General features: G+C 45.0%; 1 protein-coding gene across 1 annotated transcript; it reads right to left on the bottom strand.

Annotated features, from left to right (window-relative positions):
* Positions 1-2,698: 2,698 nt before the first annotated feature.
* Positions 2,699-24,025, bottom strand: RS1 (retinoschisin 1). Its single transcript, XM_060292077.1, has 6 exons — positions 23,974-24,025; positions 15,458-15,483; positions 14,747-14,852; positions 7,587-7,728; positions 5,166-5,361; positions 2,699-2,851 (listed from the first exon to the last, which is right to left on the bottom strand). Exons 1-6 carry the CDS (start codon positions 24,023-24,025, stop codon positions 2,699-2,701), a joined length of 675 nt encoding a protein of 224 aa, XP_060148060.1.
* Positions 24,026-25,993: the final 1,968 nt, after the last annotated feature.

The raw sequence follows: 25,993 nt of genomic DNA, 5'->3' as shown, positions 1-25,993 counted from the left end.
CCTAATTTTAAAAATGGGCAAAGGGTCAGAATAGACATTTCTTCAAAGAAGGTGTACAAACACAGTAGACACATGAAAAGATGCTTAACATCATTACTCATTAGAGAAATGCAAATCAAAACCACAATGAGAGGTACTACTTCATACACACTAGGATGGCTACAATCAAAAAGATAATAACAAGTGTGCAGAAATTGGAACCCTCATACATCGCTGGTGGGAATGTAAAATGGTGCAGCCATCTTGAAAAATTGTCTGAAAGTTCCTCAAGAGGTTAAATTGAGTTACCATATGACCCAGCAATTCCACTCCTGGGTATATACCCAAGATAAATGGAAACGTCCACACAAAAACTTGTACACAGTTGTTCATAGCAGCATTATTCATAATAGCCGTAAAGTGGAAACAACCCAAATGTCCATCAACAGATGAATGGGTAAATAGAATGTGGTTTATCCATACAATGGAATGATATTCAGCCATAAAAAGGAATGAAGTACTGATACATGTTACAACATGAATGAACCTTGAAAACACTATACTAAGTGAAAGAAGCCAGACAGGAAAAAACCACATATTGCATGATTTCATTTATATGAAATGTCCAGAATACGCAAAATCTACAGAGACAGAAACGAGATTAATGGTTGCCCGGGGCTGGGGTGGGCAAGTGGGTTGGAGAGGTGTGATGGCTAGTGGGGACAGGGTTTCTTTTGGGGGTGATGAAAATTTTCTAAAATTGATTGTGATAATGGTTGCTCAACTCAATATACTAAAAGTCATTGAATTATACACTGTAAATGGGTGAAATTTGTATGGTATGTGAATTTTATCTCAATAAAGCTGTTCCAAAACAAAACTTTCCAATATAAACAATTATTTGGAGAACCTTTATCCCTGCCTCACGCTGTTTACTTCTTTTCTTTTTTTCCCTTAAGTATACTCCCCTCCTGTGTCTGGTGTGCCAGTTGTAGAGTCCTGAACTCTTAGGCTATTGCCATTTTCTCTGACAATCCATGTCACGATAAAAGTTCATTCAGCTTTCCTAGTAAGAATCTCTAGGCATTCTGTTCAAAGTGGACTTGTCCATGTGTCCTAAGGCCAGAGAAGGATTTTTTTTTTTTCCCTACCCTGAATTGATACCTTTATATGTGAGAGAAGATTGAGCAGAGAAAAGTGTTTTTCCACATTTAAGTGTACAGCATGGGGATTGGAAAGATGCTGGGTTAAATAAGCTGTTCTAAGCCCAAAAACACCAGGGAAGAGATTTGGGGATTTTAGGAGGCTGGCCATTCACAGAGAAGGTGAATACGATGTCCAGGATCGTGTTGGTGTGAGTCCATTGCCTCGGCTTGGAGTTTGAAAACAGAAAGTAACTCAGAGAAATGAGCTGCTAGCAGAGGCTGCACTGCCTCAGGACCAGGACAGTCTTGGCTTCCCCAGTCTCGCTGGAGGGCCCTCATCCTCTGATTCCACCCCTTCTCGGCTCCTGCTTTCAAATCCTCTCCTGCCCACCGGCCCTGTCATCAGCCTCTTCCAGGGAAAGGCCTGAAAACTCAGGCTGAGCTATAAACGACAAAGGCGGACTGTCCTTCCCCCGAGCTCCCCGCTTGTGGAGCTCCTCCAGGAGGGGAAGGCCAGGCTGAGCCCAGATGTTACGAGGCAAGGGGGCAGAGGTTGGAAGGTTGGGCTCACCAGCGGCCTAGCCGCATCACGCTTCTCAGATTGTAGGGCCTGACCACTTTCTGCAGACTGTACTCAGCTGATGGGGCTCCTCTGTGTAGCCAGTGATAGCTCCTGGCCAACTGTTTTCCAAGTGTTAAGCTTGTTGAAAAATGGTAGCCCTAGATAAAAGGAAATTCTGGTGTGTTCTGGTCATTTGGGGTTCCTAAATACAGGGAAACTTTGCTCCTTACATATGCAGCCTGTCCCGTGTATTCACCTAAATAGTGACCACAGACTGGGATCATTTGCCTGAGGGGACTGCAGAATGGAGCTATATGTGATGAGAGCTCTGGACCTCCCCCCATCCCTGTGTTCAGGGTTAGGTGTGAGGGGTGAAAGCTCAAAGCAGGGGAGGCCCTCCTACCTCTGGGGTGTTTGGTCATGCACGGCTCTCACGAGACTGAGACATGGGCTCCCATCCACCAGACTCATCTGTGCCACCCAGTCACCCCAAAACTGCAAACGCAGTGCTCTAAAGTCCTAAAAGGCCATGATTTAATGAAAACTTAGGAGAAAACACAAGCTTGCTCCCCCTTTGTGTTCAAAGGGAGGCTTTATGAAACTCTATGTTCCTGTTTTGAACATGGTAAAGCAAAAGAATTTTCAAATTATCAGGGCTGCTTTTCATCCCCCTGGGACTGCACCTTTCACAATGTCACTGAGACCAAAAACAAAGCAAAAAAACCCGAGAGCAGCAAATTACTCCTGCTACTTAGGCTTTTGCTTGAAAATTGTTTTTAGGGACATTTTCTTTGTTCTTATTTTCTTCGGCCCTGAGTGGGGAATAAGTTCATTTTCTTTTCCTTTCACTGAAATTGGAAACTATATCTTACAAAAAAGAAAGAAGTATTCTCTGCCCAGCTCCGCATTGAAAAGAGCCTGTAAAATCCAGCCCTTTTGGTCACAGTCAGCGTTCCCGCATGGGCCGCGCTGCACCCTCCACCCCCTGGCAGGTGCTGAGCTGAGGCGCGCATCAGGTACACTTGCTGACGCACTCCAGCAACTCCATCCGGATGGCAATGCGGACGTGCCAGCCCAGCGGGATGAGCCGGATGAAGCGGGAAATGATGGGGGGCCGCAGCAGGTTCTGGACTGTGGAGGTTCGGTCCGAGTTTCCATAGAAAACCTAAAGAGAGGGAGGAAATCCTGTCACCATCACAGAAGAGGAGAGAAAAGGAAGACAGATTCCTGTCTGGAGTTGGCCCCAACTTTTAACTATGGAAAATCTCAGTGCTGAAAGGGCAGAGAATTTGCTGATGTCCCCCAAAATCTAACCTTGAATGATTGTCAGCACCTACATGCTCCAGGCATCAACTTAAATGAATTAAAATTAGGTAACAATTCTTCCTCAGTAACACTAGCTGCTGTTCAAGTGCTCAATACTGTATGTGATTAATGGCTGCCATAGTGGATACTGCAGATAATAACATTTCCTTCATTGCACAAAGTTCTACTAGACGGCGCTGATAGAAAATGCTGCTTGATTCTTATCACCAATTTTGTGATTTAATCCTTTGCATTTTGACAAGAATTTTGAAAAGGAGCACATTATACTTTAGAGAGGAATGTTCCCATGTTCCAAAGGTAGCCAAAGTGGGGCTCAAGTGAAAACTTGTGAGCTGGCTCTAAAGTTGTGAGCCAAAGCTTAACTGTGTGTGTCTACATTGATACAAATGGCAAGTACTTTTTTTTTTTTTGCGGTACGCGGGCTTCTCACTGTTGTGGCCTCTCCCGTTGCGGAGCAGAGGCTCCGGACGCGCAGGCTCAGCGGCCATGGCTCACGGACCCAGCCGCACCGGGGCACGAACCCGTGTCCCCTGCATCGGCAGGCGGACTCTCAACCACTGCGCCCCCAGGGAAGCCCTGGCAAGTACTTTTTAGACTTTTTTTGGAAAAAAATATTTTTAAAAAACAAAAAGACATAAAAACTAGAGAGAAGATTCTCGAAGTGGGAGAGCAGTGCCCAAAATAGAAAAAGGTGTTGCTTCCTGTGTTTTGGGATGTAACAGCAATTACACAGTGGCTGTAACATAAGGTACAATGGATATTTGGCTATATCTTCAAAGAAACTTCTGTGCACTTTTTCCAGAGTCCTAGTGCTCTGCCCAATGACACTGGAACATTTCATTTCCTTCTGGAATTATCTCCTGAAAAAAATCTGGCTGCCACATTGACCTCATCCATACACAAATCAAGAAGGACCTCAGCTGCCATGATCTTGCCTTTATTTCTTCCCAATAGCAACACCCCACATCCCCTTCTCTAAGCTGTTTGCCCTTGAACCTCTTTAAATCAGGAGCCCAGTGAAGAAGGAGGATGGAACAGGCTCCAGACCTCACAACTGCTGGAGTGGAGCGCTTCTTTGCAAAGAACTATCAAGGCCTTCAGAAACACAGGTAGAGCTTGAAAAAGAATTTTCATATCTTTTTGAAAAGCCAACTAATAAGAACAAAAATGAAATAAAATGTCCAAGTATCAAGATGGTTTTTCCTATTGTGTTCAAACTCCTTGAAATTTCAACCCATGAATGTCTTGCTGTACAAATTGTCATCAAGAGAGTACGGAGCCTTCTGATGTTCACCTGCACATGTCTACTTAACCTGATGAAATGTCCAGATTAGCTGGGGGAAGTCCTCTCAGACAAAAGGGCAGTTAACATTTCCAAACAGCTAGTGAGTTTTTAATTCATTGCAGATAACATTTTATATGTGTGTGTGTGTGTGTGTGTGTGTGTATATATATATATATATGTAAAATATTGATTATATATTTATATGTGTATATATGTGTATGCATGTATGAATATACATATGTGTGTATATGTGTATATATTTATATAAAATATGTAAAATCAAAAGCCTACTGTGTTCAGTCTGTGATGAGCAAGAATTGGGTGGGTCTCAGCCCTCAGAGATTAGTAGGATATAAAGTTGCTCAAAGGTTTAAGTGACTGTTTCTTCTCAGCTGGACTTGTTATAAATGGTTAAACATTTATACAGTTTAGTGGCTAATTTGTTGAGATTGTCGGTCTCAATAGTAAGGAGAGGCCATATCTACATAAAGGGACAAGAACCTAGCCACATCAGTAGTAGATCAAGCCAGACCCATGCAGCAAAGTGTTCAAGGTCCAGTGACTTGGGCAGAATCCAAATGGCCAGTCTTGATTATTCAAGCAACTCTGTGCTGATGTGAGAATTCAGACTTCTTTTGCACATACGATGGCACTCATTCGCAAACTGTGCTAGACATGAGGGATACAAGAAAAGACCCCTGCCTCGTCGTCAGAGAGCAGATAGTGTTGTGGGGAGAAAGCACGGATGATTCACCATACCGTGGGGTCAGTGTTCTGACAGAGGGTGGCGACAGGAACACAGGGACGGGTGGGAGGGGTGGTCCCAGAGGGGCTGTGTTGAAGTTGGTTTGGGGTAAGCCCGACGTACCCGATTGTTTCCGGTCTGGTCCTTATAGTAAATCCAGTTCAGGCTCTCATCGGTCCTGTACTGCACACTGTACTTGGTCATCCACTCGTCGATGTCACAGCGCCCCTGGGTGAGGATCCCCGAAATCACCTTGACCTCCTTCAGATCTATCTGCAACCACTGGCTGCTGTCCTGGAACTTGGAGAGCCAGGCGCACCTGCCGCGGACACAGCGAGTCACCAGGAGCCTTTCCCCGGGAGCGCCTCCAAAGAGCTGGGAGGTGCTGTCTTTTGAGGGGATGCCAGCACCTGAAGAGCCCCCACAATGCTCGGGCAGTCTGAGCTGCAATCTGTTAAGCACCCAGAAGCTTGTCTCCGAGAAGTGTCCGGCCTCTGTGATACTTGTATAGTTTCTCCCTGCACCTCCACCGCCCAAGGAAAAATTGTCAGATTCAAATAATTTGTCAAAGAAATGCCTTCAACTGTAGCTGAAATCACCTTTGGCGTGTGGTTGAGCATGTTTTTCTTCAAAACATGCAAATCCATGGTAATCGCACCTTCCAGCCCCCTTCCCTTTTCATTAGTCTCCCCTGATGTCCTTTTTCCGTAAGTCTTTTTTTTTTTTTTTTTTAATTTCACTCTCTTCATACCTATCTGCGTCTCCTTCAGGTGCTGTCATCCACGCCATGGTAGGCACCATGTGCAGAACATGGAACCAAGTGGCTCTGCAAGGGCTTTTCACAATTGTAAAGCAAAGCAACCACTGAAGGAACTGATTTATTTTTTAGTTAATATCCTCATAAGTTGTGGAAACCTATAGTTTCCCTTTGTGGCGTGTGAGTGTGTGCGCGCCTGTGCGCGTTAATAAGCTTCTCGGGGACTCGGCCCTTGGCAGCCTTCTCTTCTAATTCTGGACTTGCTCCTTGGGTGGCTCCTGACTTTTAGGTCCATCTCAGACTTTTTCTAAATTCTAAACCCTGAGAATCAATTGCTAGCTAGACAGCTTCTACTGGATGCCATATAGCAGCTCAAATAAAACATGTCCCAAAAGAGCTCCTAATTATCCTCACCCCAACCCCTCATTCCAGTGTTCATCTCTCTGAATTCTACCCCCTTCCTCTCTGTCACCTCAAACATCTAATCCATTTCTTGGCTCCATCTCCAAATGTTTCTCAAAGTCGTTTACTTCTCTCCATTTCACTGCCACCACTCTAGCCCACGTCACCCTCAGTTCTTGCCTGGACAGCTGCCATAGCTTACTTAACTGGTCTCCTTGGATTCCTCTCCCCACCTCACCCCCCGCCCGTACCCCACACCAAACAGCTCTTCCCACAAGAGCCAGAAGATTTTACTTAAAACCTAAATCTGATTGTGATACTCCCCAACTTTAAATCTTCCTCTGATAGAGTCTGCTCATTGTCTCCCAATATCCTCTTCCCATTTCCTTTAGTAATAGAACCCCTAAATTTTCTCTGGGCAAGAGGCCACCCAGCTAAGATCACGACGTTTCCCAGTCTCCTCTGTAGCTGGGTGGGGCAGTCGGACCAGATTCTGATCAATGCGATGTAGATAGAAGTGGCCAGCAGGATTATGTATGTATCCTTAAAGGAAAAGTATATGCACTCTGCTCTTCTTTTCTCCCTCCTGACTAGAATGTGGATGTGATAGTGGAAGCTAGAGCAGCCATCTTGTACCCCAAGGTGGAAACTTCATGTTAGGGTGAGAGAACAAGGTAGAAAGAGTCTGGGCCCCTGATACCATCCAGCTGCCATAACAACCCTAGACTGCCTGATCACCTCCAAGTTGATTAAGTCTCTGTATTTTGGGGCTGTTTGTTACAGCAGCACAAACCTGTATTCTAACTAATGCACATTCAGGGTTCTCCCATTATCCCTAAAATAAGGACCACAGTCCTTAACATGACTTATAAGGCCTTGCACCATCTGATTTCTTTCTACTTCTCCAGCCTCATCTCACCTGTGCGCTAACCTCACTGGCTTTCTTTACAGTCCCCATCCATGCACTTGAGGGATCTTCCCAACTCAGGGCCTTTGCACCGGCTGTACCCTGTGCCTCTCTCCCCTTCCCCCCACCTGGCCAACTGCAGCTCTCAGGTCAAAGATCTTTTCCTTAGAAAGCCTTCCCTGGTGCTTCAAGTGGACCAGGTCTTTCTTCTCCTCTGCAGCACTCATCACACTTGGCGGATGGCCAGTTGTGTGACAATGTGCTTAGAGTCCCCCCTCTAAACTGCGTGCTTCTCGAAGGCGAGGAGCTCATTCACCTTGTTCACTGCTGTATCCACTGTCCTTGGCACGTGGAAGGCACTCAGTCAATATTTGTTGAATAAATAAATGCATTCTGTGTCGTTCATTTATTACAGAGACCTACTTTTTCAAATCACATGAAAAAAAAAAAAATCGCCTGAGCCTCCTGCTCTGCTTACCCAAAGCCTTGACTATTGAGTCGGGCCTTGTTGGCGGTCCAGGAGGCATACCAGCCCACGTACTGCTCCAGGTTGGAGCAGGTGATCTGGTCTGGTGTAACCTCTCCTGACTCGAAACCCAGGGGCTTATGATATGGGCATTCTGGGAAAGGAAAAACAATGCACATTAAAACACTCATATCGCATGGCAAGACTCAACAAACACGGCATGATCAAAATGACAAATCCGACCCTCTCGTTCGCGCTTTGTAAGGTGGAGGATGTTTTCCTTGGTGGCGCCGTTCACAATGGGAGGACTGGGTCTTCATCCTCTTCACTGCTCTTGCGAGAAGAGAGTGAAGATGAAGTAAAGGGATTGCCATAGAGACTCACAATATTCATAAAAGGGAAGTAGTTCTATGGCAACCTCTTGGTGGGGGGGGGGGAGAATTTTGAGAAATACTTCACCTCCTCCACAAACTCAGAGACCTAAAAACCAAGAGGTTCACAGGAAAATATCATACTTAAATGTCATACTCTTTATTTTCCTCATTAACACGGGTTAGCCATCCCACATGATGACAGGAAGGCCCCTAATTGTCCTCAGGCAGCATATGATGCCAATTATAGGAACAAAACAATGGTGAGAGGCAGGAAGGGCAGTTATATATTGAGACTGACTTCCCACTTGTAAATTGCAGTTTTTCACTAGTCTAATGAAAAAAAAGGGTGGGGCTGGAATGAAATGCATCTAAGTGACTGTTGAATAAGGAACAGTTGAAAGGAGCTGCTTTTTCCAAATAAGAGTAGCCGAAGCTGGTTCTTGTATATTAATTGCTGCTTCTCACGGATTTCCTCTCACTAATTTAGCGTTCAGTTACCTGGTCAGAGACTACCAATTGCCAACCCAGTATCCATTCTTCCCTGCTTTTAGACTAAAGAACCCTAATTTTGTTGGGTGCAGCAACGTAGCCAACTAAAAAAACAAAACAAAACAATCTTTCCCAGCCACCTTTGCAGTTTGAAGTGACCACGTGACACAGTTTCTAACTCATGAGATAGAAGAGGATGTCTGCTGGGGATTTCCGATCAGATTTTGCTTGCCCCCTCTTTCTTCCTCTTGCCTAGAAGGAAGACCTGATGGTTGGTGCAACAGTAGCCATCCTGCACCCTGGAGGTAAGGCCAAGAGAACTGAAGAGACCTCAGCCCTGATATCTTTAAGCTGCTCCTTACCCCTAGTCTTTTTACTGTGTGGGTCAAAGAAAAACTCCTATTTCAATAAGCCACTATTTAGGGGGTCTCTTATTTATAACCAAACCCAGATTCTAGCTGAATTTCTTTAGAAAACAAATGATAAACTTAGGCAAATACATTCTCCTAGTTTCCCAGTTGTGAATGATAAACTTCAAGTAAGGAAGATCAAACTACTTTCTTTCCATGTATAAATTTGAGTTCAGATTGAAAAGCCAAGTGTATTTACTGGGGCATCATCACCTTCAACAGCAAAATGAGTGCTGAGGTCTTTCTGGCAGATAATTTTCAAAAGTCAGGAAAACTGAATGAGGCATGTAAAAGCTTGAATGCCATCCTGGGGCTCCAAAATGCCTGCGGGGATAGTCATGCCCTGTCCCCAGAGGCTGAAGACAGAAGGACAGCTTCAGGCCTCTGGCCAGGGCGGCTTAACTGCCTTTCTGCCCAGTGAACCAAAGAAATAGGGTCAACTCCCACCAGTAACTGCAGCTCAGCGGGGCTGGGGGTGAGGGGACAGCATTTGTAGTTTATCAAGTACCCGAAGCTTGGGGGGGGCGGCCTATTAAAATAATGTCAAGGGAGAGAGAATAGGAGCGCTTTCTGAGCGACTCCATCACGCCTTGTGTGGCCAAATCATCAGGGCTTGTTAAGAACGCAGTTTCCAGGATTCCACCCCCAGAGTGGCCACATTTTTAACAAGCACACTTTGAGAACCTTGGTCTGCCAGGGAAGACATTGGCTGGAGGATTCAGGGGGCCTGGCGCCTGTGGCCTTGGGGACTTCTCCACCTCCTCAGCTCCCCTCTGACCTGGAAGACAAGCTCAGCCATGCCACTGGAAGGAGGGACAAGGCCCCAGCGTCAGTTGGGCCCTCGGTCGCCACTTAAATTCTAACTGTGGATATCTCTAAGGACCGTCCATCCTGAACCTCCCTTCTCTTGCTCCAGGGCCACCAGCTCAGAGGCAAGAAGCAGAGGGGAAAGAAAAGCCATGGCCACCTCTCCCGATTGCTTTATTCTTGGCATTTTGCTCTTTCTCTATTTTCCCCTCACATCTCTTTTGCCGTCTCTTCCCAGTTAGCCCATCTAACAGTTAAGAGTTTCACTGAAGGGACCTGGCCAGTGGCAATGGTCTTGGAGGCCTGTAAGGGCTTGTCCAGACGTGGATCCTGCCCATACTCTCCAGGGGAGGCGATGAGCTCACCATCCCCATGGTTTCAGCCAGTGTCTGAGAGCCAGTGCCCAGCCCCCAGGCCCCAAGCTCCATCCCACTGCCACCTGGATATTCTCTAAGTGAACAGTTTCATCTGGGTGACCCAAAGATGCTTCACACTCATGTGTCCAAAACTAAGCACCCAAGCCCCAAGCCTGCCCCTGTCCAGTGCTCCTGTCTCAGGCATTGGCGCCTCCAGCTACATAGCTGCTAACCCAGAAAAGGCAGTGTTTTGGCCCAAGGCACAGAGCACAGACTCTGTGATGGGTCTCAGCCTGGGCGTCACCTGGAAAGTATAGAAGTGCTGGTGTTCAGGCCACACCCCCAGAGATTCTGATGTCATTGGTCTGGGGCATGACCTGGGCATGGGGTAAATCTTCAGGTGATGGTAATGGGCAGCCAAGGTCAAGAACACCTGCTTACAGCCAATTCGACCTAGGATTGGATCCCACTCTCCCTCTGGTGAGCTTAGGCAAGCTGCTCACCCTCTCTGGGTCTCAGTTTCCTCATCTGTGAAATGGGCACAACAGTAGTCCCTGCCTCCATAAAGTTGATTTGGGATTACATGAAGCAGTGTTTGTAGAGTGTAGAGCCTGTAGTGCCTGACCAAAAATAAGCAGCTAGTACTGGTGTAATAGGGTGAATTTATAAGAGTATATTAATGTCTTGAGTTGTGTATGTTTGTTTTTTATGGTGAAGACTCACCAGGGGAAAAAAATCTAGCACCCCTCTACCCAAGTCTGTCTTGCCCCCATCATCCTCCCTACATCACCCTGAGAAAGTCAGCTTCCTATTTCTAAACATTTGGAGTCTCCTTGCATCAGGAAGGAATAAGCTGTTTGCACACGCATGAACGTGATTTGAGAGAGGAGAAGCCTGTTGACAGCCTAGCATCTCTCAGGCTTATGGATTTGGAAGGTCTAGGCCTCAACAGGAACTAGCTGACTGTCCCAGAGGAGGTGGCCAGAGGCTTTGGGCTTTGCCCCTTGCTGGGTGGTGGGGGGCTCGTTGTAGGGGCTTGATCTCAGTGGGGAAATGGTTCCTCTGAGGGGGCTGGACCAGGGATGGGGGGCGGGACCCCTGAACTCTTGACAACCTCAGAGACTTGGGAAGGTCACAGGACTGAGCTTGGTTCAGAGGGATAAGGGCACCAACAAGGTGTCTGCCTTCCCCTGGGGGCTGCCGGCCGGGCAGGGAGCTGCCCTCAGCCTGAGCCTGGGCCCTGTGCCGAGTCAGCCCTTGCAGGCCCCTTGGGGGCAGGGGGGTGGGGTGGGTGGGGAGGTGTAGTCCAAAGGGGAGGGTCAGAATCTTCAACAATCCTCCTGTCTTTAGACTCCACACAGCCCATGATAAAGGGGGACTCAAACCGGAGTTATCTGAAAATTGGAAAAATAGAAAATGTAACATGTCTCCTGCTCTTTGTGCCCTGGAGTGAAGGGCACTCCAGTTACATGATTACTATTTTCCCTGTCTCCTCCTTTCCCCTTCACCTGGACACCTCCCCTCATCCTTTGGATCTCTGCCCACTTGCCCAGCTCCCCAGGTCTGTCTAGCTCACCATGCTTTCCTGAGCCGAGCAGAATGCCTGCATGTGCTAGGCACTCAGTAGATATTGAGTGGATGGATGAATGGAGGGATAAACAAACTTCATCACCCCATCTCAGGTGGCCACTGGGGATAAGCAAAGAAAATGGCAGGAACAGGAAGCAGGGAGGTCAGGGAGGAAGTGGGAGTTGACTGGCCCAGAGAACTCCCACTGGCCTAATCAAAAAGAAACTGTCAATTGAGTCTAAACTAGTATCAAGCGACATAAATAATGTTGCTGGAGGAATTAAAGGGATCCTCTTTACACACACAGAATACGTCCTTCCCAAGTTTTCTGCTCAGTGGAGGTTACTGTAAGCTATTAAGCCTGTTTCTACACTCATTTTACTCTTAAGGAAACACCTGCCTCTTCTGAGCGATGATTTGATAATGAGATCGATAAAGACATAGTCATATGTGCTGTTAATCCAGGCTATGCACACTTAACATACTAGCCTTTCTTATGCAGTAGATAATTTCTCGATGTGTAGACATATAAAGGCCAGACATGCTTTTAAACAATATTAACCGAAAGGAACACAAAGAAGAGTTCGGGGCCATTTTTGACAAAAGACATGTGAACATTATTATGCACATGTGTTAGACTTGAATCTATATGATGATGTAGTGGAATACAGAATAATATTTATAGAAGAATAGGGTATAAACTTGAATATAATATGGAAATATAAAATCCAGAATATAAGTAAAGCGTTGAGTCATTAGATTTCTTATGCTTTGATACGTTCCCTGCCGTATTTCCCCCTCTCAGAGTGACGAGGTAATCTTGGCTCAACTCTGGAAAAGACAGACCTTTTAATATAATAGTGTTAAGCTGAAGATTAGGAGGCCATAATGCACCTAGCTGGTCACCTTCTGTTCTGTGGGTAGGGCCCCCTGGCAGTAACAGCCAGTGTGCACCTGTGAGCATCTCCTGACAGCTCTGAGTGACCCTCCTGTCCTGTGCTTTCTAGGGCCTCCTTCCGTCCTAAGTTGGACTCTGGTGGAAGCGCTGAATCTCAGGATCCAGCAAGACCAAGCAGCGTTCGAATGAGGATCTGAGGCACTGACAGGCAAGTCAATTCTGGAAGGTTGTGGCTAGTCCTGCTGCCCTGAATCATCTCTCCCGTGGAAAAACAAATGAACATTAATGAATCAACCATTTAACACTAAGGCTGCATTTTTTTCCTTCCTGGGAATATCTGTGTTGTTAAAACAAAACAAAACAAAAATGAAAACCCCAGTGGGGAGAGGAGAACACTTAAGCTAAAAGAATTTCTGATTTCAGAACTTCAAGTTCATGGCAACTGTGTAGGGGAGAGAGCCTGGGCAGCCCAGGTCATCTTTCACACTCCTCAGACACACAGCCCTCCTCAGCTGCACAGTTGATCAGGTCAATGAAACCAATCCGTATAAATAATCTCTTTTCAATTTCTTCTTAGAAAGAGCTTCCGTGGACTGGAATTCCAGTACGTCTCATGTCTCTAGTGAAGAGAACATTTGTTTCCAGTAAATGGTAAACTCCTCCAGCGTAGAGACAATGGTTCATTTTTGTCTCCCTATCGGCACATAATAGGCACATGATGACAGAGGGTGGAATTGAATTCTAAATGGATTATTAAGGAGGGTGCCTCAGCCTTGACTGGGCAGATCACCCCAGCACAGAATGGCTGCGGGAGCTCATGCCGTGGAGCTCAGTGGGACGTCCCTCCCGTGGGAGAAGCCCGCTGAACTCATCAGCACTTACTGCTTTCCTCACTACTGCGCCCCACTGTTCCCTTCCAGAAAGCTTAGTTCAGAAACCAATTCCTACCCCTTTAGTATATAGGAAAACAGGCAGTAAAAGCCTTTGTGGACGCCCCCTCCCCCACATTTGCTATTTTAATGCAAATTTAATGAAATAATTCAGAGAAGCTCACACGCTGCACACAAACCTCTCTCCTGGAGCTCTTATTAGGTGATTATGTAAAGTGAATGACGGGCCGCCGCATGGCGCCATCATAACCCTGGAAAGGGGGGGCAAGGACAGTTTCAGCAGAAGAGGTTCCGAGCTGTGGTAAATACTGAGCGTGGCAAATGTGTGATAGGCCGCCCGAGCCTCTGAAAGTCAGAGTGTGACCTCTTAGAAGGCAGGAAGAAAAGGAGCTGCAGTGTGCCAGGTCCAGGACAAGGTGCTTTAATGCCTCATGCATTTTATTCCTCGTAACAACTCCTTACAGCAGGGTCCGTTTTTATAAATAACGTTTTATTAGAGCACAACCATGCTCATGCATTTACATTCAGTCTGTGGCTGCCTTCCATTTGAGGTGTTGAGGCCCTATGGCCCACAGAGCCACAAAGATTTACCGCCAGGTCCTTTACAGGCAAAGTTTGCTGGCCCCTGCCTTAGAGGAAGTCATTCATATTAGTCAGGAGAGGCTATTTATGCTGCAGAACGAATTGTCACAGAAATTTCAGAGGCTTAACACAACAAAGGTTGATTTTTCACTCAGGTGGTTCATTGTGGGTCAGCAGGAAGTTCTACTCCACTTAACCTCCCCAGCATCCAGACTAAAGGAGAAGCCACTTTCTCAGGCAGGGAAGTGGACCTCATTTCAGAAGAGACACGGCTTCCATCGGCTGGAACTGCTCCTGTGAAGCCACCTGACTGGGAAGGGGCTGAGAATGTGGGGAAGCACGTGGTTGTTTGGTGAGCAATGAATATCCGGGCACAGTAGTATTGCCTCCATTTGACAGAAAAAGGCCAAAGTGGGGGTCCCAGAGTTAAAAAACAATGCAGCCAAGATTCCAACTCTGGTATTTCTGGCTCAAAAGCCTGTGCTTTTCTCAAAATTGCTGCCTATCATTAGTTTATTTTCGATAAATTCCATTAGTCTCTTTCATTGAAAGTTAGGTCCCATCTTACCATCTCACCAAGGCCAAGTAGAGATCCAGGAAACTGTCCTGAACAATGACATCAGTGCAGTTTGTTGGAGCAGTGGCCATTGAGATTTGAAGTTCAATGGCCGACTGGAGAAAACCCAGAACGTGGCATTCAGGGGGTTTAATTCATCAGGGTTGAAAGAAAGAGGAGAAACAGGGTGTTCCCAAGGATATCCCAAGGATCTGGTGCCCCAAGGAGAGGGGACACTCACCCGGTATGCAGTCTAACGGGGTGGAGCCTGCAGACCACAGGGCATTGGCACCTCCTTGGCAATCGCACTTGCATGCTTTGTGGTACCAGGGATCCTCACCCTCATCCTGTGGGAAGCCAGAGGGGCAGGAGCTTCAGAAAAGTCACAGTCAAAGGCAACTGTGGTCAGCACCACTGGAAAAGCTCGCATTCAAAAACCTTGCTCATTCATTTCCTATTGTCTGTGGTGGCTATCACACTACAGCAGCACAACTGAATTATAAATCCAGTTTAACCCACACAGTTGCCGCTCATCTTTGAGTCTAGATAAATGTTTGCCACCTTGGGTGACCAGCTAAAAATCTCACAGACACACCCACGTAGAGAGCCATGTCCACCCCGTTATATCTATCTTCAGGGGCTCGAGGAGCCCCAGTCCGAGGTCAGGCGCCTTACATCTCCTGGAGGTCCCTTCTGGGGATACAATTTTAAAAGGGACTGGATTCAAGATTCCGCCATCTGATTTAAGACCTGGTTTACTTGCATTCACTCATTAAAAAAACCAGTCTTGGAGCTTGTCCAGATAAAACATGCTATTGCCACCACCAGGAAAAAAAAACAAACCTTTAAAAATACATTTTAAAAAAAGTGATAATCCTATACATTGTTTTGGCTAGGAAAAATCTTCAAAAATAGTAACCATATGAATTCCAGCCTTCTTACTGTAACATACCTCAGTAGACGATAATCCCAGTGTGGCTGAGCAAAAGGACATGAAAGGAAACATCAAGTTAAAAAAAGAAAGAAAAATTCAACAAATGATTCATTACATGGAAAAGTGAAATGATCACAGTCACGTAAAAGTTAACAAAGCCCCTTCTGGAAGAAGTCAAAGTAAGTAAATACGTGCCAGGAGAAACATCCACAGATGCTGAGGAAGTAGGGAAGTGACACATTCAGGTGATTTAAAATTAGGACATTGTTAAAAAAATATTTTTAAAAATTTTTTTTAGGTTTGTCTATTATCTACAGGAAATATCAAACCACAATCAAAGTGTAAATACCGTATACATGATGTGGAAAAATTGAAAATGTGTAAAATTTAACCTAAGACTAACATTTAACCTATCTTCATAGAAGTATGATTAAATAGAATGAATGCACAATTTAACAGGAAAGGAGTTTGTCTATATTAGCATAAGCTGATTGTTTACAGCTGCACTGTCCATTGTGGTAGTCACTAGTCCCATGTGGCTATTTGAATTTAAATTCATTAAATTAATAAAATTAAAAATTCAGTTCCTCAGTCACACCAGCCACATTTCAAGTGTTTGCTGGCCACACGTGGCTAGTGGCTCCTGTACTGGACAGCACAGATACAGAACATTTTCATCATTGCGCAAGTTTCCATTAGACAGCGCTGGTTTAACACACCAAGTTCCATTTCCCATTTTCAACAGAACAAATGCCTTTATTTCTTTTCTGATTATAAAAGCAGCACATACCTATTATAAAAATCTCAAACAAAACCTGAGTGTAGGCAGTAGATATAAAAGTCCCTCCTTAACCACTTTGCTATCTAAATATTGAATCTGATGCCCACCAAAAACTTTCAGATTGTTTTAAAGAGTTAAAGGAATGGTCTCATCCTTTTCATTAGAATTATAAAGCTATTTTTTCAAATTGTATCTTTCTTTAAATAATACGTATCCATTTCACATACCACTTTTGCGTGTCCACTGTGAGCCTGGCCCTGCACCAGGGCCTGGGCCTTCTGAAATGGAAGCCTCACTCTCTGCCCACAAGGGGCTTGAGGACTCAGGAGAAGATAGACCACTGGACGACACACATGGTGAGTCCTCTGCTGGGTTATGCATAGGCTGTAAGGGGAGTCGAGGGGGCATATCTTTTCACCTGGGCGGATTCAGGGCCATCTCTCAACTGTGGTCAGCAAACTGCTGTCTCTCCTGGTCCCTTGTCCACTGATGATTCGTTCCTAGAGACTCCTTGGTTCACCTGCTATGGGCAGAATTGACCGTCTCAGGTAGCAATGTAGACTAGGGAGCACCGTCTTGGCAGGAGGCCAAGCCCTGTGCTGGCAAAGGAAGTGACCAATGACTTCTTTTTGTTTGTTTGTTTATAATTTTTATTGGAGTATAGTTGATTTACAATGTTGTGTTATTTTCAGGTGTACAGCAAAGTGAATCTGTTATACATATGTCCACTCTTTTTTTAGATTCTTTTCCCATACAGGCCATTACAGAGTATTGAGTAGAGTTCCCTGTGCTATACAGTAGGTCCTTATTAGTTATCTACTTTATATATAATAGTGTGTATGTGTCAATCCCAATCTTCCAATTTGTCCCTCCCCCACTCTAACCCCCCCACCCCCCGCCATCGATTTCTTACTTTCACAACCAATGGACTCTTCCCAACACTAACCTTACATCTTCATGCTGCAGTGTTGGGTGCTGTCAGTTCCTCCCATCTTCCTTTAGCTTCCATCACACTACTCACCTGCTTCTCCCACCACTCTAAATAATCCTTCTTAATCTCTCTCAAGAGCTCGGCTTCCTCTACTCCCACCCCCAAGATCCCGACATGTGCATTGAATGGCTTATTGGATAGCTCCCCGTAGATGTCTCTCACTATCTAAAACTGGACCCAGCCAAGTGCTGACCAGGTCATGAAGAAACCTGAACTCTCATATGTTGCTGGTGGGGGTATAAGTTGGTCTAACCTATTTTTAAAACTCTTTGGTAATTTATACAAAGGCTGGACATATATGTGCCCTATGACCCAGCAATTCCACTCCTAAGTATTTACCCACTAGAAGTGCATACATACGTTCTCCAACAAAGAAAAACATGTACTAGATTATTTGTAACAACAGTATTTGTAAAAACCCCAAACTGGAAACACTCATATGTCCATCACGAGTAGAATGGATACGAGTGGTAGATTTACACAGTGGAACACTATACTGAAATGAAAATGGATGACCTACAACTCCATGCCACAATATGGCCACGTCTCACAAACAATGCTGAGTGGAAAGTCAGATGATAAAGTGGACACACTACATGAATCCATTTAAAATGTACACAAGCAGGCAGAAGTCATCTATGCCGCTAGACATTAGGGTCGTGGTCACACTTGGGGTGGGGAGTGGCAAGGAGGAAGCCCAGGGAGGGTGTCTGGGGAGCTGGCAAAGTTCTGTTACTTGATCTGAGTGCTGGTTACTTGGGTGTGTTTAGTGGTAAAAATTCATTGAGCTGTACACTTACTTGTATTCTTCTGGATGTATGTTTTACTTCAGCAAAAAAAAAAATTTTAAACACTGAACTCATTCCATCCTTCCTCATATTGTTCTCCTTTCTCTATTTTTTTTTTTTTTTTTTTTTGGTACGCGGGCCTCTCACTGTTGTGGCCTCTCCCGTTGCGGGGCACAGCCTCCGGACACGTAGGCTCAGCGGCCATGGCTCACAGGCCCAGCCGCTCCACGGCATGTGGGATCTTCCCAGACCGGGGCACGAACCCGTGTCCCCTGCATCAGCAGGTGGACTCTCAACCACTGCGCCACCAGGGAAGCCCCTCTTTTCTCTATTTCTTAGCCTACTGATGGCTCCACCATCCACCTACTACCCCATCCAGAAACCTGGGACTCCTCCTAGTCACTTCTTTTTCCCAAACCCCCACATCCAGTGTCTACCGGGAGCCATCTTTCCTCTCCACCCCCACTACCACTTCCTCTCTCCTCTGGATATTCTCCTTGCTAAAGAGACACCTTGCCTCATCCATCCTCCATACTGCCAATGCCTGACTGTGTCACTTTCTTGCTCCAGACCCTTTGTTGGGTCCCCATTACCATGGCCCCAGTTTCACCTCTGACATTTATTAGTTATATGACTGCGTCTCTCTATTTCCTCATCTCTAAAATGGGTATAATAATAATGTGTCCTTCAAGGGGTTGCCGTGATGTATCTCCTGGCTACCTCTCCAAATTTATTTTTTGCACTCTCTATTACTTATAATTCATCAAATGTGCCAGGCTGTTTCATGCCTGTATGCCTTTGTGCATATGATTTCTTGACCTCAAATGCCTTCCCCTCCCAACTTTTCTGCCTACTTATCCCCTTCCCTATGAAGAGGACTTTTTCTGTCCCTCATGTAGAACTCACCGCTTGCTCTGGCCTTTGTATCCTATTTCTTTCTTATCCACAGGTTTATCTAAGCACCCGTGCAATTAGAGAAATTGATATAAAAGATAGCTGATAATGACTGGTCCCAAAGCATTCATTCATTAATTTTCTTTGAGCATCTGCTATATTCCAGGCCTAGCTTTAGGTGCTGGGGAAATACCAGTAAACAAAACAGAAAAAAACACCTGCCCTCCTAGAACTTAAGAGTCTAATGTGGGGTGGGGGGGTGGGGGGGTAGTGAATGTATAAATAAAATATATAATATGTAAAATAATGATGACTGCTATGGAGAAAAATAAAGCAGGGAGGTGGAGGGACAGGGAGTGGTACTTTGGGGCTTAGGGAAGGTTTCACTGAGAAGGTGATATTGGAGCAAAGACCTGAAGGAAGTGACATACCTGTGGACAGAGCCTTCTGGGCAGACGCAATAGCATGTAAAGACCCCGGGGTAGGCCGGTGCTTGGCGTGTCATCTAGGGGAGAGATGATGGTGGCTTGGCCCTGGGGTGGTGGCAGTGGAAGTGATGAGAAGTGGCTGGATTCTGACTGTCTTTGGAAGGTAGCGCCAACAGGATTTGCTGACAGATGACGTGGGTGTGAAATAAAAAGAGGTTCAAGGCCTGAGTGCCTGGGAGGATAGAGCTACCGTTTACTAGGGGAGGAGAAGATTCCAGGGGAAGGAGGGATTTAGGGGGGATGGGGTAGAGATGTTCCTTTTGAGAGACCTACGGGACACCCAAGTGTTGAGGTTGAGTGGGCAGCTGGGTAGAAGCTACTAGAGCCCAGGGGAAAGGCCAGTTAATGTGTACATGAACCCATAGTGTCAGCCCCACAGCTGCTCCCCAAGAACTGCAAAGTAGATGAGCAATTGGCATCTAGATGGTTTAAGGGCTGTTAATGCAGAAGGCACTCGGCTCTGCCCCATCTTCCAGAGAAGCTGGGATGGCAGAAAAGCAGAAAGGCTTTGTCAGCTGTGCCAAGAATCTCTTTTGGGGGGACCAGAGGTGAGGTGTGTGGGTCACTGACAGAGCGGCCTTACTAACCAGATCAAATTGGCCCAGAGGACGTGCCCTGGCACCGAAGAAGGTCTGTGCAGCTGCAACTGAGCAAGCCCAGAGTTCACATGAGGCCCCTCTAATTGCCACGGCGCTCAGGGCCTTTGCATTACCTGGGTCCATGGGTGGGCCCCCAGAGGGGCTCCAACTTGTGCAGAAACAAAGCAGAAGGCAAAAAGGAAAGGGCGGGGAGGTTTCTACCTGTGGAGAGGAAGAGACCCAAGAGGGAGACCTGGTTTCAGAACCACCCCCTGTGCTCAATCAGATTTCTGGCGTTGTTGCCCCTCCCGGACTCCTCTCCCCAGAAAGCATTTGTCTGTAGGCAGCCTGGGGTTGTGAGGCACCAGATCTTATGGAAATGAGCAGAGAGAGAAGGAACAACAAGCCTTTTACAAGAAAAGTTGTCACCAAGGGAGCAGCAACGTGGCTGCTGTCATCCCTGAAATGATTTAATCACCCCAAAGCTGGCGAACAAAAGCAAACATCGTGTTGACGACAATGTCTTATGATACCAGAATATAACGCTGTTGGGATGAGCAAAAGAAAACAGGTCAGCCTTTAAAGGAAAAAGGGCAAGATTTCGATTACATGGTTGTCTATTTTTCTCCTCACTCAGATCATCTTCGCGATTCCTCCAGGTTACAGGTTTCCACCAGAGGGTCTGCGACGTCTGCCACTCACCAGCCTTAGATTTATGCAATAGGGCACGATTCTGCCCTTTTGCTCAAAGGGCTACTCCATAGGGAAATGCTTGTTACTGCAGCCAGAAAATTCAAGCATGCCTATTTCTCGAAATGTACCTTGCAAGGCCAGAATCAAAGTGCACATTAGACACACTTAGGGAAGACTATTTCAGTCTGTTTGCTTGGCTGTCACTAAATACAGAGTTTTCCTTCCCATGGAAACAGGTGAAGCCGAGGAGAAAAGCATAAAATTATGAATGATAGAAACTGTCTATAACTACCTTCCAATCTATTTGAGAAACAAGAATAAGACACAGGAGAAAAACAGTAGGCTGCAATAATGTCCCTCTGGCAAAGAAGAAAGAAGGAAATTGCTTCTGGTGTGAAAGTGTTACTCTTTTAGGTGACAGGCATATTCATGGGGTAAATCTGTTATTTGTACATGCTTCAACACAGGTGAATGTCAAAAATATATGCTAGGGACTTCCCTGGTGGCGCATGCCAATGCAGGGGACACGGGTTCGATCCCTGGTCCAGGAAGATCCCACATGCCGCGGAGCAGCTAAGCCCGTGCGCCACAAGTACTGAGCCTGCGCTCTAGAGCCTGTGCTCCGCAACAAGAGAAGCCACCACAATGAGAAGTCTGCGCACCACAACGAAGAGTCGTTCCTGCTCGCCACAACTAGAAAGCCCGTGCACAGCAACGAAGACCCAACGCAGCCAAAAATAAATAAATAAATAAACTTATTTTAAAAAACATGCTAAATGAAAGACAAAAGACCATATGTTGTATGAGTCTGTTTAAATGAAATGTCCAGAAAAGGCAAATCTATACGAGACAAAGTAGATCAGTGGTTGACAGAGGCTAGGGGGAGGCGGAAGTGGGGAGTGAGTACTGAATGTCTACTGGTTTCTTTGGGGGATGATGAAAGTGTTCTAAAATTACACTGTGTGCTCCACAAATCTGTAAGTACACTAAAAACCATTGAATTACACCGTTTAAATGGGTGAATTTAGTGGTATGTAAATTACATCTCAATAAAGCTACTTTGAAAAAAAATCTGCTATCCCTGATGCTTGACACACCTGCAAGGAAGGACACACACTCACCTGTAAGATGAGGCTTGGTGATTTTTTTTTTTTTTTGGCTTGTTTTTATATAATAGCCATGACCAAGCAGTGGAACAATATACTTCAGTAAGGTGGGTGTTTTAAAAATCATCATCGGTATGTAATCCGAAATGTACAATGCAAGATAAATAGAAGCCTGCCTCAGTTAAGAGACAGAGGTAGTGCTTTACGATGATGATTTGTGTATCCCCAATGACCCTTCATCCAACGCATAAGTGGAGTCAATCCATTTACCTTATTTCACTGTAGTAAGGATCCACTGCTGCCGTGGAACAGAAACAGCAAAGAGTAAATTAGACAAAGAACCTTTGTCTTCAGGTTCCCAGTTGTGCAGCATACATCTTTCCCCTGTGCATTGGCCTTATTTCTCTATCTGGATTGTAAACTGATTAAGTGCAGCAGTTGTATTCTGCCTTTTTTTCTCTGCCTCCTGGCGTATCCCTCTAGCTCAGGGTAGAGCACACCTAGGTTGCCAAGCCAAATTTTGGTGTGGCTGCTTTCCTTTGATGCCCGTGAGGGTGGAGGGCCTGGGTTAGGTGGGTAAGAGAATTTAAGTGTTTCAAGCCTACCTGCTGGACCACATTCCATTCCACCAGGACAGATGGGATTCTCTGTTCTTCGTGGAAATTTCTGGAGCTCCCCAGCCATGCACAAAGATTGATAAGCTATAGAACAGGAAAGAGTGCTGTGCACTGTGCCTCCTGACAGCGTGTCTTTTATTACTGTTATCCCCTGACTGCGCGGGTGTAATTGAAAAGTGGCCTGATAACTTTTCTAGGGCTTATTTCCATTTAGGGGTCACGGAACAAAGATTTTAGAGTTGGCACAGCGAAAACAAGAATCTGCCAGGTGTATCAAGTTCTTACACAGCATTTGGCCTATCATAGCAGGAACTCAGAAATGGATTCTTGAACTGACATCAATGGATTCTTGAATGAATCAATGGATGAATGAATCTCAATGCCAATCACAAATAAGAGGAGTCTGAGGGTGAGCCCTGTGGATGTCTGAGAACCAAGGGTATTGGGATCTAAGCCTTGAAAGGTTCTGTTTAGATTTTCTTGGTGAGGAAGAGGCACGGAGTAAAGGAAAAACAACACCCCCCCCCGCCCTACTTAGAAATATGTCTTGGGGGTTTGCAAAATAACCTTGGGGTTATATTTTTACAGGTCTTTCCAAATATTGAGAAATGTGACTAACACAAGTTTTGAGATTGGGTAATCATGAAAGTGAGTATTCTACCAATAAAATATAATGAGAGAGTAGAGAAGAGAATGATTTAAACGAGGGCTTCTGACTCTGTGTGAGTTTTGTCATGTCTGTCTACCAGGTCATTGGCAGAGCGGAGAGGTCTCCTCCTTCCTGCCCTCCTTATTTATTTCCTGTAACGCACATAAATACACAGTGACCACAAAGAACCAATTTCTAATGTCTGAGTTGATGGGTCCTTAAGAGTTGAGAGAGGCATGGAAGAGCATGATTTCAAAGATTGACAGAGAATTTAAAAGTTGAATTGGATGACATTTTAGAGATTTGCCTTCAATTTCTCCGTAATTAAGCATTTCACTCCCGCCAGGGCTATATTTAGAAATTTTAAAATGATTGAGTCTTTGGGGATTCCTGACTCTCAGTTGGATTATGCTTTCTATTAGTGTCCAGTTGTATTCGGCGTGCTATGTTAATCCATATTTAAACTAGGGTGACCTTACACCCTGATTTGCCTGGGACAGTCCTGGTTCACACCTGTTGTCCCAGCAAAATTATTAATAGCATCCTCCACCACTCTCAGTAGTGTCCTGGTTTGGAAGACTAAATTCTATAGTCACTCTAACTTTGACTCCCCAAAACTTTCAAGAATACACCGCACTTTCTTATGAATTGTTGCAATTTATAGCTATTTCATACGATTTTTGAGACCCTTCCTTCTTTCTGTTCCATTTTAAGCATCCTTTGAACTTCAGAAGGCTCCTCACGGAACCAGGAAGCCAGTGGTGAGACAAAGAGGACTGCATCACACAAAGACAACTGTTGTTCATTAATAACACATTAATTCATTAGCATGCTTTGCTAATTGATAATATTTTAATTATTCTGGTTGCATTTCTATTCATCAGCTGTATGATTAAGTCAGTTGTATTATTAGGTATTTAATGAGTGCTAATGGTTTGATAGCACATACCTTCAGAGCCAAAGAGAAGTAAAAGCAAGAAGCCTTCTATCTTGCGTGGCATTCTCCCCTCGTCCTTAGCTGCTGCTCTTCCTTATCAAAGTGGAGAGCTTTCCTAGGAACAGCAGCTTAACTTGAGCACTGGCCTCATTAAGCATCTTATTTCATTTACTTCTTAGGGCTTTGGCCAAGCCCCGCTAAGTTAACCCACATAGTTACCTGCCTCAATAAGAAGTCTCAGAGGAGAAGCTAACGTCAACTGAGGTCAGTTTAGCAAAGGAAGGTATTGGCTTTATTCTATCTTTAAATGTAAGGGAAGCAGTGGAGGAAAATAGAAACTAGAATCAGAAGACCCAGGTCTTAATCCTTTCTCTGCCATCGTCTTCTAGGGGGTGACCTTGAGCAATTTCCTGCCAAACAAACACTAACATTCTCGAATTCTATGAAAATGACATGGATTCCCCCTCTCAGAAAGCAAGCTGGCATCATGTTTACACCTATTCACTCAGGAAAATACAAAATTGGGAGGGGGTGGTCAGTTACACGCAAAGATTTACATTGCTGTGTTATTTATAATAAGACAAAATTGGAAACAATCTACATAGGGGATTCAGGACAGCAGGCAGGGTTAAGAGCACAGATTCCCAAGCCAGACTGGATGCAAATCCTGGCTCAACCAGTTGTTATGTAGCCTTGGGAAAGTCACTTAAGTTCTCTGTGCCTCAATTTTCTCATCTGTATGATGGTGATAATAATGCCTATTTCATAGAGTTAGTTTGAGGCTTAAATGGGATGATATACATAAAAAATACTTAGAATAGTGTTTAACATAATTAGCTATTATTATTACTATACAGCCAATAACAATAAAGTTGATGGGGTGGGGAGGGGAGTTGTTTAATGGATACAGAGCTTCAGTTTTCCAAGGTAAGAAAGTTCTGGAGATCTTTTTCACAACAGTGTGACTTTACTTAGCATTTCGGAACTATACACTTAAAAACAGTTAAGAAGGTTTAAAAAAAAGTTAATGAAGTGATTGTAATAAAAAGGACAATCATGTGTTATAATCCTGAGTTAGAAAAGGATACAAATTTACCCACTGTATGAACAAAACTATGTGGAAAAACTCAAAGAAAAATACTGAGTTTCCCCTTCCTTTTTTTTTTTCCGTATACATAATATATTGCAAAATGATCACCACAATAAGGTTAGTTAACACATCCATTGTCTCAGAAAGTAACCATTTTTTGTGTGTCTGGTGAGAAAATTTAAGATCCACTCTCTTAGCAAATTTCAAGTATACAATATTGTTAACTGTAATCACCGTGCTGTACATTAATCCGCTTCCCTCTTTAGTTCTTGGCCACCACTTTAGTTCTTGACCTTTTTCACCTCAATCCCCCAGGGTCCCAGAGACCTTTACTTCACTCCTGTTGTCAAAGATGAAAAAGGTCAATATTGAAAAGATAATAACCCCCCAAAGCGAAGCTGTAATGAACTAATACAGAGGAACAAAAAGGAACTAAAGTTTACTCATTCAATCAGCATTTTGGGGGTGTCCACAAGCCTGACGCTTATTCTATACTATGTATGGATTCTTCATTAAACAGACGAAGGTCTCTTTAACAAACCCTACTGCAGTACTAGAAAGAAAAGAACTATTGTTTTCTCTGCTCTGTATTTTAGAGTTTACTGAAAAAATTAAACCTTTAATAATAATAAACCTTTAATAATTTAACTGCAGTCAAAGCACAGCTGTACTGCCATAGTTTAGTTGGAGGCTTCGGAGGGCCGGCCTGCCCTGGTTTGTAAGGAAGGGGCCGTGCTGGGTGATCTTGGTTCCCACGAGCGCCGGATTTCCCGAGGTCGCCCCGGAGCACCGAAGGAGAGGTCGGGGTAGGGCCCTGGCGGGGCGGGGTCGCCCTCGGGACTACAACACGGCCAGGCCCCCACTTATGCTGTTTCCTAGGTCGGGCGAGGGTGGCAGGGATGGGAGGAGTGGCTATCTGTCATTACGCTTCTGCGATAAAAA

This window comes from Globicephala melas, chromosome X (assembly GCF_963455315.2).
Source record: "Globicephala melas chromosome X, mGloMel1.2, whole genome shotgun sequence".
In the NCBI taxonomy this organism is placed as follows: domain Eukaryota; kingdom Metazoa; phylum Chordata; class Mammalia; order Artiodactyla; family Delphinidae; genus Globicephala; species Globicephala melas.
The sequence above is the reverse complement of the archived record's forward strand: the minus strand, read 5'-3'. Positions and strand labels throughout refer to the sequence as shown.